Here is a 16439-nt window from a genome sequence, read left to right as displayed (position 1 = left end):
TGTTCTCAGGGTTACTGAACCTAAAATATTGCCTCTTTGCTAGATCCTACATTTGATGAGATGTTCCAGGTAAGCACAGGAATGCATAGCCTTGGGATGCTTCAGGCATCCCATAAATCAGGAGCTGCAAGAGCCTAACATGGTCATGCAGATACTCCTGACAAACTCTCCCAGACCAGAATGTTCAGATCATTCTTCCTTCAGAGACACTTAAAAGGTATGTCATTTTCTTCTTCTGGTCAATGTGAGAAAATTCCTTAATCAGACTCCAAAATCCCAAAGAACTGTCCTACTTTTTTGTTTGTTTTTCTGCTTAAAAACAAGTAATTTGGGGTGTGTACTGTTTGCTGTCTCAGGTGTTACTCCATAGGGAATTAAACAAGATTCTTTTTTTAATTCACAGGGAATTAAACAAGATGCTTTCATACACTTGCCATGCTCTGAAAAATTGTTGTTTTTAACTGAAAAATGGTTTGTTTGTTCTTCCCTCATGAAACTGCCTGCTCCAAAGCTGGACCTTCCAGAAAAAGGACTGTGACAATATGTGACAAAAATTCCCATTATGCCATGTCCCCTGTAAAATAAGGTCACCTGTACCTGAATGAGCCAGTTACCAGGCATAACCTCATCTGTAACAAAAAAAAATGAAGCAAAGATAAATATTTTCAGATGAGATCTGGAGTTTATGAGGGTGAAGCACATCAGTACTCCATAATCTGTTTGTTCTGGCTCTATCTGGACAGTTCCTGCACACATCACCACCTCCTGCTGCCACAACATGTAGTAGCCTATGGGACAGAACTCTCAGATTTAATGGGTGGTACTCAAGTGTTCTTATGGCATACCCACAATAAATATCACAGTGCTCAGAACAAGCCTTGAAAATGTCTCCAGGAACATACACAACTGCACAGCAGGATGGTGTCACTACTAGGTAAAAATTATACAAATTACTGTGGAGCACAGAACAGCATCATTGCTCTAAACATGGTGCCACATCAATTTGCTCCAGAAACACACTGCAACATAACAGCAATATTTCACTGCCTTAAGGCATGCAGCCCACCTCAACACCTCTGAGTGCTGTGTATTTGTTTTCCACAAAAACACGCTGCATGGCTTCTGAAGCCTGTTATTCCTGCATCATCAATATCACTTTCTGTCTCACACCCTCAGGTTTGTCTAGTGAATGAGACACATTGTCTTGATACACTGCCATGTCTTTTTTCACTGCTGTCAAATTGTTGGATGCAAGGCATGGCCCATGGCCTCTCTTTTCCCTCCAGAGTTGCCAGATGAAATGTCAACTTTTAAAACTAAACAAGCAGTAGTACTTGAGGCAGCAGCAAGGACAGAAGAGACATAAGGCTGATAGATGACAATGCTGAGGACAAACTAGACAATAAGTGGGACAAGAAAAACCTTGAAAAAAATTGTGTTGTAAATACTAAGCCAACGATTACTTCAAAGCTAAAGGAAAAATAGATGGCCACAGGTACCAAGAGAAACAGAACAAAATAGGTATTTAGAGGGGATAGCCAGTAACAAGATCAGGTTTTTGGCTCATCCATGCATCTCACAGCTCTGACCCATGAATGAGACACTGCAGGACCTTCAACGTTACTGCAGGGTATAAACACCCAACCAGCTCAGCTTGAGGAAGCCACAGAGGAAGACAGGTTAAATCAACCTGCATGTGTGCAATCACCACAGATCAGCCACTGTAAACACATCCTAACTTGGGCACCCAAGTCAAGTCCTGACTGTCCAACTAAGCCATGTTCCACAGCCACAGGTTTCACAGTGCCACGGAATGTTCTGTTAATACATCAGGTGGTGACTTAAGCAGCTCGCAAGTCAGCACAAGGACAGCAATTGCATAATCACAAACCCATTTTTAGGAAGGTCTATGATAGCTGTTCCCCTGTTCACAATACCCATGGCAAAATATGGAATGATAAATCAAATTAGAAATGTTTACATGGGAAAAATCACAACCATTGAACTAAATGCCAATGAACCAAACTACCTACCTCTGCGGCAGTCAGATAGATGTAGATATATAGACATACTCTTTACAATGAAGGAATAGAAAAAGGCATGCTTGGAGCCTGGCTTGTCTTATCCTAAACTAGACACATAAACAGGTCAGAGGTCTACAAAGGGAACTAGGGGAATCATTTCAGGTGAAAATATGTGCTCCAAAGGCATCTGAGGGCACATTACAGCAATACCAGTGATTGTGTGTCTGTTTTCTGTGATGAACATGAAAGTTAAGCACTATACAGTTATTAATACCACCACAACATGGGTGAGAAATAGGAGATCTCAGATTTGTACTGGAAAAGGATATGGGTGCTTATATAATGGAAAGGAAATTTATGGTTTTATCCAAATCAGCTTCTGAGGGGGGCAGATTCTCAGCTGTTCTAAGCTCAGACAGCACCATTTTGTTTGAATGGAGCATGAAACAGGGGGTGTAGATGACCAGTTGGTTTGCAAAGGTCTCAGAGCTACTGGTTTTGTAGCTTCTTCCTCTCTTACCTAGTTTTTCTGTCCTACACTTTCCACTGTTTAAATAATTGATTTTAAAAAGCAAATAACAGTACTACCTGAAAATCTACTAACTCTTGGCTCTTATGCAAAGCATTGTTTCTGGAATGACTGGCTTTTCCTAAAGCTGCTTCTTTCAGCTTATTTTATTTGAAATCTAAAATAAACACACTGGGATATGGGAAATATCAACAACAACTTCTCATCCAGAATTGAAAATCCTATTGCCCCTTTTCTCTTGACATAGAGTTGCTTTCCCAACCTACAGCACAAGGTATTCTATTACATTTTCAAGGTATCAGTCAGGGACATTGTTAAGAGACTTGACCCAAAACAACTTGCAGAATTGGTTTGCCAGTAATCTGTACTCCCTCTCCTGTCCTTACAGCTAGTGGCAGGAAATGTTCCTTCACCACATCTCCCAGGTGCAGGCAGCTAAAGAAGCTAAAGTTATCCAGAGGAGAAATACCTCAACTAATCAGTTCTTCTCTGCATTTCATGGCATATCTGCACTCTCTTGCATTCTTTTAATTTAGGCTTGTAATTGAGTTCTCTGAAATAAATTGTCAAGACTCTTTGGTGTCAGGTATAAACTGTCAGGAATGGGAGATGGTGATACAAAAGAAAATTTTAATAAATAGGATAAAGTCTGAGAGAATAGGTCATGAAAAGAGCTCAAATGACAGTATGTCTCATAAAAACTCCTCCAGTCTAATATCCTGTCTGCAGAAGCAGCCTTTAGAGCATGCTTAAGAAAGATAATAAGGAACGTGGCAAATATAATAATCCTTCCTCAAACAGTCAGCAGATTAGAGACTATTAATTGTCACAGGGCTTAAGGGAATGAGTGAGAACAGGGCTCCATGGTACTGATGAAGCACCAAGGGCTGGGTAAACTGTCTGCTTCTTGACAGCACATCTGACACTGGGAGAGATATCTCTGTTTAGCAAAACTGCTACAAGAAATGGTCTCTGTAATGTGACAGTTCCTGAATATCACACAGTCCAACCTAGACAGATCTTCCTTTCAGTGGAGACTATAGATGCTGACTTGGGAGAATAATACATAAATGCTTAAAGAGAGCAATTCACACCACAGAGGTAATCAGAAAACTGTAAAGATGCCACTTATTTTGGAAAAATCATTTAGCTAGTACTTCTCCATCCCACTTTTCCAAACAGCCTACTGTCACCTCCCATGTAGGAATTATACTTACCAAGAAAAGAGCCATCATTCTAAGGCAGACCAGAGGCTAATCTGCCCCTGTCTGGCCAACACTTCAAGCAAGGAGAGAAAATCAGGGGGTCTATGGAACACATGTGCATATGGCATTGCCCTCCCAGCCTTTGCCTGTTGAAGTCTTGCAGAGGCAAGTATGTAGCCAGACTAGAAAGTTCAACAAATATGCACAGACTTATTATCTCTGCATTGGTCTAATCCCTTTTAGGGTGACAAGCTCATTTGACTCAATTCCACAAACACACAAGCTGATACAAATTAACATGGAGAACATTTCTTCATAAGAAATGAACCAGACCCTGCTGTGTATCTGTCTTCCTTACAAGGAAATGCTATGCTGAGCAAGAACAAAGTCAGACACTACGGAATAAGGACAACTATCACTTGAGTATACAACTGTCACAGAGAGCACCAAATTGCCCTACCCCTCTGCAGGGAATCCTGGCTTACACCCCTGGTATGGAGGACATTCAAAGAGCAATGGAAGAGCATGGAAGAACATGAAAGCAAACCTGTAATCTCAGTGTACCACAGGCGTTAATTAACCTGGCTGCCATCCAAACTGCTGGAACCAAAATCCGCTTATCTGGGAGTTGCACATTTCAGCATTTCTGCAGACACTACTATGTACAGAGGCACTGCACTGCACAGGGGTAGCAGGCTACCCAAAAACAAAAAAAAGAGGCAGAAATGGAGGAATGCTGAAAATTATTACAGTGCAATCAGAAGATCAGTTAGTAGTGGAAAAAACATGTTATTTGAAGAAATAGTACATCTGAATAAAGCAGGGATTGCATCAAGAATGTAATAAAAACAACTTTGGGAAAACAAGTATGAACAATCTCTAGTGAGAATGCACCACAGTCAAGGAACAATTGTGCAGAAGCCAGAAATGGATAACAGTTCAAGTAAAGGCATTTGTCTCTGAAAAGGAATTGGTTTTCTACATACCTGTCCAGTCTCCTACTACTTTTAGGTGGACCCCAAACGTTGCTTTGGTATCTGTAGGGCACTAAAAATATTAAATATATTAAGCACCACTTCTGAGAAACAGAAAAAAAAAAATGCATTCAAAGTACAGTTGTTAAGACAGAACCTGGTGTTAATAGGTTGCTCCTAAACAGCAACACCAGCAGCTGTACCCTTAAAGAAGCAAGTCTATCATCAACACAGCTGGAGAAGCCAAGAATGCTAAGTATCCCTTCAGACTTAACCCTTTCTTCTGGTCACAGAGGAGTCTGGATGCTTGCTTCCTGATGTGATTTGGAACAGACACTTCACTAAGCAGTACTCAGCAAGGACACCAAAAACAGAATGGAAGTATTCCTCTACTATTGACACATCATTCAGAATCAGGAACTGCCCCACCATTCTTAAGGCATTTAAGGGACTTCTGATTCTTGAATGTCAAGGCCCATGTTTTCAAGCTGACCATTCTCATACAACTGATGCTTTCTTCTAAATGGAAACTGTAAGCAATTCACAAGACCTTACAGTTTGCAAAGGAAAAGCACCAGATTCCATAGCATGTCATAAAAATCACATTGCAGCCACCATTGTCTCACTCCACACATGTGCCCTCACTTCAAGGCTTTTGATTCTGACTATCAACACAGGAATGTTAACACTTAAAATCTTATCTACACCATGTTATTTGAAAACCTCCAGTCAAGGGCTAAGGAACCCCCCTGACTTTCCATTCCTTGCTAGAGGGACATTTCAAATGCACTGTTTGGACAGCTTTTGCAGGTAATTCAAATGATGCACACATAAACAGGACAAGCAACATCAAGAAAACTTCACTTTCCTTCTATAAACCAATATCATCGGTTTCTTTTTGATAAGAGATATTATTCCTGAATTTTGATGACTTTCTTAGAACCTGTTAATGATCATTCCAAGCTCTATCATGAAACCAATACCCAACGGATGATGTTCTGTCCCTTTTGTTTTTTTTTTCCACTACTAAGAACAAACAGCAGTTTTGAGGGGAGGGCTTAAATGCAAAGAACACATCCATATTATAAATAAGAAGGGGCAGGAAGAGAATCCATGCACCAAATACTCATGCACCATGCTTATGAAGATATTTCCTGGCTCTGTTCTGGACCTTTGCCATCAGTGTTCCCAAGATTATATTTTCTGTGTACTGTGAAGCCACTGACCCCAGAGCTGACAATCAGTTCCTGTCAGCTCTGTATTTAGCAGCAGACACAGGCAAAAGGTTAGTATTATCTACATATCTTGGAAAAACTAAAGAGGGAATACAAAGTCCCAGCTCATCACTCCTTTTTCCTGAGGGGGAAGAGCACTCCTTTTACAACGAATGATTACTAGATACACTTTTATGTAACTCCTTATTATATTCCAAGTTTTCCTACAAAAATGAGGTACAGAAACCCAGAGTCCCAATTATTTTAGCAAGTCTTAGTCTCCAAAGAAAAACAGCATCAAGGGAGGGATGCAGACAAACACACAATGAGGCCAGTGTTTGCTATGTCTCATTGCAGCATCTTTCAACAAAAATATCAAGACTAGTTCTCCATATAAAAGCAAGCAAGCAGTCTCTTAGGTGGGAAGGTGTATACTGGCAGCAAAAAAGTCTGTTCTGGAGGCTTCTGTAGGGTTTTGCACTGTGGGCTGCCCCAGGGCTCTCTGTGTTTCACAGGAGGTGGACTGAATTTCTTGGTCCAACTATCCACAGTCCCAGTTCAGCACATCTTTTACAAAATTGTTATTCCCTGCTTCCACAAAGTTAATGGCAGAATACCCCTTGTCTCCTGCCAGAATAGGTTCAAATCTGTTATACTTTACATCACTCTTATGACTAACTCTTTTCTGCACTACCCTGAAAAATTATCCAATAAAAGTGAGATTTATTTCTCTTTAGACTTTAGGAAACCTATTTTGATACTTATAACTAGCTATGAGACATCCTCATACAGTTCTGGAAAAATCTCCTTGTGCTGCTAAATCTTACCAGAAGAAACATGCCTATCTGGGCTACATGGAGTGAATTTCCTCCAATTTAAAAGAGAGAAAGAATGTAGGTGATCCAGCAAAGGACCACCAAAGCAATGAAAGGACTGGATTACCTGACATTCAAAGAGGGGTCAGTAAGGGAATGTGCTTGGGTAACCCATAGAAGAAAAGCCTTGGGGAGATGTCTGTCTACGAATAACTAAGAAAACAGCTAAAGAGAAGATGAAGGTGCTCACTCTCTTCAGAACCATGCATGGCAACAAGACACCAAACCAGGAGTACAAGTTGTTTCAGAGGAAATTTCATTTGGATATAAGAAAAATGTTCTGCATCATGGAACAGGCAGCCAGGGAAATGGTACAATTTCTCCTGCTAATTCAGCTAATTCACACAACACTAAATAATATCATCCACAGTCCTTGCACCAGAAGGTCAAACCATATGATCTCCACAGGCCTCTTCTGACTTTCAGACTTTCCTACATGCCTATAATTTTAACTCTGAAATTTGTATTTACATATTTTTACTGCACAGAACATTTATTTTATCCATTTCATCTCTGTAAACACAATGGCTTTTTCACAATGGCTTTTTTTCACAATGGCTAAACAGTGACTTTTTCCAGACTGTTGGAGAATACATTCCAGCAGCTAAAAAATATTCAAAGACAGTTTTTCAGAAATTTGATCATGAAAATGGGCAGATTTTCCCATGTTATTTATTAACAGACCACTGGGAGTGCGCACTGAAGTGCAATGAAAATATTCTCTAATATATTTAACCTTCATGAAATCACAGAATTGTACGATAGCTGAGACTGAAATGCACCTGTGCAGATTGGCTACTTCGATCCCCTTGTGAGAGCAGGGTCTGCAAGAGCAGGTGGCCCAGGAGAGCGTCCCATTGTGCTTTGAAGGTCTCTAATGATGGAGACTCCACAGTCCAGGCAACCTGTGCCACCCTCAGAGACAAAGAGGGGTTTCTCTTAGGTCCAGATGAAACCTCCTGTTTACCAGTTTGAGCTGTCCTGTGACTGGGTGCCTCTGAGGAGACTAATTCTATTTTCTTCTCTTGTCACTCAGTTCAGCTTTCTCAGGTCTCCTCATACCCAGAGATCCGCCAGTCCCTTACTCATCCTCACGACTCTTTGTGCTTCAATACATCCATGTCTCTCTTGTGCTGGGAAGTCCAGAACTGGGCACAGAGCTCTAGATATATGGCTGATGGGAGAAGGGTCACCTCTCTCCATCTGCTGGCAACCCTGCCTAATACATCTCAGGAAGCTCTTGGCTTTCTCTGCTGCAAGGGCACATTGTGGGTTCAGGGTCAACTTGGTGTTCACCACGACCCCATAGCCACTCTGTGCTGAGTCCTTTCCAGCCAGACAATTCCCATCACGTACTAGTACCTGGGGTTATTGCCTTGGGTAAATGAAGGTGTGCCAAAGCAGCCTCAGAAATGCATCATGCCCTCTCTGAAGCTGTGAACAAAACCAATTAAAATTATTTTGAAACTGTGTTTTGGCAAATAACATTTCGATTTCCCCCTGCTGCTTTTAACCTGGGAACCCTAAGAAACACTGTACTATGTTGAAGCTCCCTACTCTTCCTTTATCACCCAGTACACTGTCCAGTGGAAAATTATAAAGATTAGTCAATCTTAAAATAAAAAAAAAAAAAAATACTTTATCTTAGGTCCTTTTCCTTAAATCAACCTAGTTTTCCAAAAAGGGAAATCACTAACTTGAATAGCCTGCAATGAGAAGGGAGAGTAGACAATATTAAACTTAAAGCTTTTCAGTAATCCTTTCCACATTTTGAACTTGTTTGCTGCACTCATTTGATTAAAATGCTATGATACACAAATTAACTCTTGCAGATACTGTAATAACATGAAGTAATGTTCATCTTATTCTAACCTCAGGTGATCTATACCTTTAAAAAGTCTAAGATTTTACAGGTATGAATGTCTACATTCATCAGGTTATCTTCCAGCATTTGGCCCTTCTAGAAAACCAACTGGAAGCCAAAGAAATTCTAGTAAATTTAATACAGATGTGAAGACCCTCAGAGAAACCAAACTATGTTCTTAGCATTAAGATGGAATACTTCCCTCAGTTTACAATGCCTATTTTTGTATATACTTTCACATTCAACAAAATTACAGGAATCTTACATGTAAACAAAATTTAGAGAATACAGGTTGTTCTACATCTTGATAAAAAAAACAACTTTCCATATATTTTTTTCATTTTTTTTCTTCAAGCTAACTTGGAATACAAATGCCAGTTATCACACAGGGATTGTACAACAATCCCTGGAGAACTTTATTCTTATAAACCACTAAATTAATTACATTCACCAGTAACCTAAGCTCTGCTATCTATCTCCATGCCAAGATAAACTGGATAATTTAACTAATTTATAATACATTACTAGATTATCACATATTTGAAATACATTTTATTTAACAATTTTATATTGTGATCACAGTTCTCTGTTGTCCTCTACCTTGCTTTTATATTAATGTAAAGTGAGCAAACTAATTACTGTTAGATCATAGCAGTTCTACTTTACACCCACTGTATAACAGCTCCAGGTTGCCCCAGGAGAGATTTAGATGAGGTATTAGGAAAATTTCTTTCCCAAACAGTGGTCGGAGCATGGGAACAGGCTGTCTGAGGAAGTGACAGAGTCACCATCCCTGGAAATGCTCAAAGGACATGCAGATATGGTGCTTAGGGACATGGGTTAGGGGTGGACATGGCAGGGCTGGGTTAATGATCTTTTCCAACCTGTGTGACTCTGTGATTCTAGACCAGTACAAAAACCTGCTCATGGCGATGAGCACTGGAGAAATCTGTGCATGAGAGCCCAGCAAAAGCAACTGAAAACTGTGTTATGAACATCTGTGCTTCTAGCTTAGAGAACCCTGAATATTTAACACCACAGCTTATCTACTGCCCAGAACAAGAAATGAGACAAATCTTACTGTAGTTATTTTAATGTTACTAAATGCTATTCAGTATTTTAAAACAGTCTTTTTAGGTGTTAGGGTGCAGGGAATGGGGTGAAACAGCAGCAAACTAGCAAGAAAATAGAAAGTTAATTCCTGAATGTTTCCAGTTCTTCTGTGCACCTCTACCATAAGAACTGTGAAGTGTCTTTAGAGAGGTGCTAAGTTCTAATTACTGACTATCACAGAAATGCTAATGCATGCACCAGGATAACACCAAGGAATATCTGTTATCAGAAGAAAGGAGATGAAAGGGATGCCCAAGTTACACACCCCCAGTGGCACTGCAAATAAAGCTCCTTACAAGTTCCAGTGGAGATACTGCTCTCAAGCAAACTGCACCACAGTAAACACCATCTCTGCATTTGGCACTGCAGTAGGTGGCCTGAACAGTGACCAAAATTACAAAGAAGATCTGTGCTACAGCTGGAAGAACAAAGTGTCTGATTGGGGGAATCAAAAAGCTTGTTGTGGGATTTGTTTACATAAAAGGAAACTCCTTCAAAGAAGTCTTTCACTTTGAGTAAAAACCCATTATATGATCCTAATATGGATTTGCAGATATCCTGGCAGGGACTGCAAACAGTGCAGAGACCCTGTTTCCATGCTCCTGCCTGCCAGGGTGAGCCAGCTGCACTGCAAACCCTGATTCATCAGTCCATCCTTGCTGCAGACTCCATGAACCCTTACCCAGACCAAGAGAAACACATTAGAGACTTGACAGGTTTTGAAAAGAGGCAGAAATGAGGAGAAAAAAAGAAGAACCAAACACAACCAATGTATTTTTCCTTCTGTAAAAGGGAAAAAATAAAAAAGAGAAAAAAATAAATAAAAAGTTTTCAACTTTGCCAACTGACAAGAAAATATGAACCTTGGAAGCTCAGTAAGCTGCAGCTTGTCTGGTTTCATACAGAACTGATACAAACATTCCTAAAATGATTCATTCTGACATTAGAAAATGGAGAGGAGTGATGACAAACACAGGCATGCTATATAAAGGTAGCCAAGAAATAGTAGCTAGACTTCAGTCTGACTCATAAGAGGTGAACTCTGTAACACTGGGCTACCCCTCCTTTAACTAATTAATCCTGTAAGAAGCAAATTTCAGAGGAAAAAAAAGTTACTATGTGGAGGTATTCTTTTAAACACATCTCTTCCTCAAACACTTGGAGATTTTTAAAAATGTCTCTATTTATTTTTGTATCATGTTATTTCACAGATTGGATTTTGGTTAAAAGCTTTTCCTTTTAGAGACTTGGCCTTACAGCTACCCTAACTGAACTGGCAGACATCATAACATCTTGAATGTGAGGAAATCCTAACCATGGAGCATGATTTAAGTATCAGCAGTGCCAGGATGACCAAGGCAAGACCACCATGCCTCAAACACCATGGCTTCAGCCAGAGCCCTGCCATGGTAGAACCAACTCCCAGCAAGCAGCTGCAGCAACATATCCCAAATATTTTTCACTTTCCATTGCCATATACTCCTTGCTGCACAACCTCAGACACCTGCAGTTAAGCTAGTGGAAAAAACACACCATAACAAACTGCAGGATGCATCACTGGGCAGCTGCAGCTCCAAGAAGGATCATTCTGGTCATCTGGGGTCTAGATTCCTCTGTAACACAAACCACAAACCCACACCCACTAATTCCCGTGAGTCTGTAGCTCAGCATTTGCTAATTCACTCCCTGCAATCTCAGTTGTTAAATTACTCTCAGTGTTAGAAATTATCTTTGTTTTCTTTAGGTCTCAGTCTATGAGATTCTTATCTATAAAATCTACTTGTTCCTGGATTTTACTCTCGCACTACAAGAAAATGCAAATTTTTAATGTAGTGTTGTCTTAGGATGGTAAATAGACCAATACTTGTAAAATACTCACAAAATGGCATAAAATAAAATTTTGAATATATAATATGAAATTTCTTCATTTGTTTTCTTGCAGGTCTGTAACAGTGCAACTGCTACTCTATTGCTGCTATGGATGTACTCACTACAAAGGTACACTTTTAGACACTAATCAGCATTTCTTTGCCTCTGCAGCTCAACCAATGCAAAAAACTTGCTGACTACCCTTTCATCCCTGCAGACACGCTACACATCACAGACTCATAGAATGCTCAAGCTGGAAGGAACCCGTAGGGATCATCAAGTCCAACTCTCTATAAGAGAGAAAGTAAAAGTGTTTCAACCCTAGCAGTATTCAGCCTATATAATTTATGCCTCTCAAGTTGCTCGCTCGGGGGAAAAGAAACCAAATCACAACATTTCAAGATGCTCAGGATGCAAGCCTTTGTCCCTGAAGGAACAAAAAGCAGAAGAACAATGCTTCTGCCCATGGCTGCTTCTCCAAGTCCTCCAAGGGTACACGGACACATTGCCAAGTAACAATGCATGGAGCTAACAAACACAGGACAAGGAAACTCAACAGCACAAGAAGGTCCAATCATCCCCAAGCAAAACAATGGGCCACCTCCAAGCTCATTATAACTGGCTATCAGTGGTGTGAGACACTCATGGAAAGAACAACCAAAGGATCAACAGGTTTTTCAGTCAGATCACCACCACCTTGAGGAACTGCTGTGTCCCTCTGAACTCCCCTACCAGCACACACTGTATTTTGCCAGGCTAAAGCAGAGAGCCCCACCAGCCAGATGGTCTTAATTTTAGGACAGCAAGAGACAAGGCACTTAATTTCCTCTAATATTTTGTCCACATGTTAACTGTATTCATGCTTAAAGCTTGCGCTCAGGTTTTGTTTTTCTTGTTTGTTTGTTGGGGGGGAAGGTCATTGGTCTTCTTTGTTTGTTTTATTTTGATATTCTCCTGCACTTCCTAGACCTTGCTCTCACCTGACTTAGCAGTCAAACTAAAAGCACTATCTCTGATGGGAGAAAACACATTTCTCTGTTGAAGTCAGTACATGCTTATTATGTATTGTAAGTTTACTTTCACTGAATCAAAAAAACCCAAACCCTGCTGATTAGAGGGATCTGCCACCTTCTCTTTAAAGTATCTGCTGAAGGAGAACTTGGGCTTTAGTGAACTTCAGTGTAACAATTTCTGTGTTCCCTTCTCACTGAAAGAGTCAGATTTGAAAGTTTAAATAAAAGTCAGGGTTTACGTAGGGTTTTTATACAGACCTCACAACTATTAATCCCCAAACCAAACAAACAAGTCTAAGGAAGTACTAAAGACATCTGCAATAATTATCTATTCTATTTTTGTTTTACTTAAATTCTTCATCAAACAGCTGCTAGATATTCTACTTCTATGAAGAGCAGACAAGCTCTAGGGATTTCTTTAGCTTGCCAGCAAGATACTTCACAATTTCCCTAAACACTCTGCAAATCATCTCATAAAGACAAGTTTCATAACTATTTGCACAAGATATTTAACAAATCTTATTAGAATGTCATCATGTTAGATTTTGTTTTTATTGTATTTATCTGACAGTATGAACTTAGCTCTTGATGTCCTTACGTACTTTTTACTCAGGCAACGTTCCAACAATTTTTCCATTTTTTTTATGAAGTATTTCAGAATTTGGCCCCTAGGCTTTTCCTGTTGTGGATAGTTTATTTCTTAAGTTTACAGTGCAGGGCACATGTTTCTCCATCATCTCCTTATGCAGTACACAATTTCTGGCTTAAAGAAGCTTAGAGCTAAAACTCCACTGCTAGACTTTTAAGAACTTCACTAATTTTAAATGAACCTTGGATTATCCAAGGATAAAGACAACTCCGGGTTTACAAAACACTGGTTTTATTTTACAAAAGCAAATGTGCTACTTTTGATGCTGTTTATACTGAGTGTAATATTTGCTAAGATTTTTCTGACAAGGAATCAGGCCCAAAACCATAAAATGTACAGATCAGGACCACCACCTTGTAATCCCATCATATGTAAATCCAGATACCAAATGGACTTTAACAGAGATGCAGAAGTAACAAGGAAAACTCAATCTACCAAAAGAAATTTACAAATCAAACCTAAACAAAACCCTTAAAGGTACAGAATCTATGATTAAGTAATAGCTCTGAGATTTTAGGTACAGTATATAACTTGTCATGTACATTCAGAAACCTCCCAGGTAATTCTTCTATTTACCTTGAGATGGTTAATGGATTTAAAATTTTCTCTGTCTGTGATAATATTACTCTACTATTTGGATATTAATCGAGTATTCTTCTTCAATAATATACATTTGGATCTGAGTATCTGCATATGCAAACTTATCCTCTCCTAAAAACTCAGTTTTGACTTGTTAAAAATGCACACATACCATCCTCCCTCTGGAGTTTTCTTACTTATACAGACCTGTATGTATGTGGAAGGAAAGGAAGGAAGATTTTGCACTACAAATCCTCCTGATGTGATCTATTTCAAATTAACCATCTGCTCAAAAGTATGGAGAACCAGAAAAAGGGCAGAACTTCTTGGAGCTTTTATTACCAGACTCTTCCAGTTTTCAGTTATTTCAATGGGATTTAAAAGCAGATTAAATGCAGCACTAAATTAGGGGAGGTCAGAGCACACTCTGACACAGTACAAAATTTCTAGTTTCAAAGAATGTTTCAAACCCCTTGTTGCCAGTAGTTGATCGCTGCTTAGCTGTTACCAGAACTAGGATCTAGACATTGAAGGAAGAGCCAAAACTCTTTAGAGGGTCTGAAGAAGCAATCTCCTACCTTATTAATAAAGTACATATTTTGTAAAGCCCTGGAGTCTCAAGGCTAGGATCTTTGGTTTGGCTTGTTTTGATTTTTTGCTTTTTATGTGCCATTTCTGAGCCACCTGTCTCTTTTAACTCTATCTCATAAAGCTACTAATCAGTGGATATGCAGAGAATGTCTTATACAGACACAGGGAAAGCTCAGCAAGTGTTTATGCAAGCTACCTATGCTTAAATATAAAGATACATGTATATGTCAACTGAAGAAAAGAAAAGGCAACAAAGGAAGTTTCAGGATATTCAGACTTTAGCTCCAAGGAAGAAGCAGGGGCATGACAACTGCCAGTGACAGCCAAAAATATCAAAACTTTGGAATAACAGATTATTTGATGCTGCAATTATGGATGTTTGTTGCAAAACAGAATTTTCCCAAACGAAACCTCAGATCTGAGCCATCTCCAAATTTAGAAGGATTCATGTCTTATTCTTGTCCTTATTTCAAGGTCTGTTACAGTCTAAATTCTAAATGAAGTGATGTAGTTGTTTCCTACCTTCCTTTGGGACAAGAAAATCAACACTACTGAAATAACAAGGTCACCAAGCTTTATGAGCTGCTGGGAGTAGACACTGGTCTTTTGATAGCCAAGTGGTCTAAACTAGAGCTTATGAGAGTTTGTGCTTTGACTCTGTAGTGCTCTAGTGGATTCAGCAGAGACCTCATGAGAGAACTTAGGACATCTTCTGAAGCACTTAAAATCTGCAAAACACAAGGCTGTTTCCATGAGACTTACTGCTTGCTAATGCAAGAAATTCCAGAAACACAGTAGAAAAATCGACTTAGGACACTAACTTATATAGTCTAAATAGGAATCTGCTTCCAATGCCATTCATTAGTTAAAAAAAAAAATAATAAAGGAAGCATGCAGTCATGTATTCATGGTGCTGCAAATTGAGGGAACTCAACAGCAAGGGGGAAATGTGTGATAAAGATGGAAAAAAAAACAATGTAAACTGCAAGCCTTAGTCTCTTTTTCTTCCTACAGGTTAAAACAAAGAGCAACCAGAACACTATTGAAGGAAATGAACACTCTCCAAAACGTAAAGAAAAGACAAAAAAGACTTCAAGGTCTCTAAAGATTGATTTAGACAATTACATTTAAATTGCATTCCACAGCAGACAAGTTCCACACTTTCCTCCAAAAAGGGTAAAGAAATTGCAGTCTCAGGAAGCAGAGCATGGTTTCTCTGGATGGTCTGATCTCCAGACCATATCTTGCACTTGATCTGAAAGACAAATCTCTTTAAAAGAATTTTCAGGGGAAAACACACAAAAATAATTTGTCCATTTTACAAACACTCAAAGTAATTATAAACAGAATGTAATTCTAGTCACTACAGATGAAAATATCTTGGAACTGACTGTGTTCTGCTCAAATTCAATTCTAAGATGCAATAATATCCTACCTAAAATAATTAAATTGGACATGAGGGTGTACAGGACTGAGAATGTGACTCGCACTGTCTTACACATCACAGTAACAGATACATACAGTTGTGTAAAAATCAGTGAAAAAAGCATCATAAAACATGATAAAAAGAAAGCTTTTTTGTGGAAATTAAATCAGAAAAATTGAGCAATGAAGACACTATGAAGTGAATGGCCTACTAAGCACTACCTAGAACTGTCCAGCAGGTCACTTGCAGGAATCCAAAATGTTGGGCCTGCTATTCATTACCTTTCCCAGATTTCCCAAAGACAAGGAGTCGCGCTAGAGAGTACAAAGTCACTAGTGAACAAAAAGCAGTAGAAATACACTTCAGAAATGGAAATCACGCTGCTCATGAGAGAAAACTGGTGTTTTTAAGTGTTCAAATTTCAGAATGTACAAGTGACACTACCAGAGGGTTGAGGTAGGTGATCCTCCTTTATTCAGCCACACTTTGAGACCTGTGTCCAGTGCTGGGTTCT

At 39.3% G+C, this 16439-nt stretch overlaps 1 protein-coding gene across 1 annotated transcript in view; it reads right to left on the bottom strand.

Moving 5' to 3' along the window:
* NOX4 (NADPH oxidase 4) overlaps positions 1-16439 on the bottom strand; it is a 110282-nt gene that overhangs the window by 63211 nt on the left and 30632 nt on the right. The window contains exon 12 of the mRNA XM_071432799.1: positions 4745-4805. Within this exon, the coding sequence (XP_071288900.1) occupies positions 4745-4805 (61 nt within the window). The remainder of the gene's footprint in view (positions 1-4744; positions 4806-16439) is intronic.

This window comes from Agelaius tricolor, unplaced genomic scaffold, assembly GCF_023055355.1.
Source record: "Agelaius tricolor isolate 1412-34295 unplaced genomic scaffold, bAgeTri1.0.p SCAF_9, whole genome shotgun sequence".
Taxonomy (NCBI): Eukaryota; Metazoa; Chordata; class Aves; order Passeriformes; family Icteridae; genus Agelaius; species Agelaius tricolor.
This window is presented reverse-complemented; position numbering and strand designations above follow the sequence as displayed.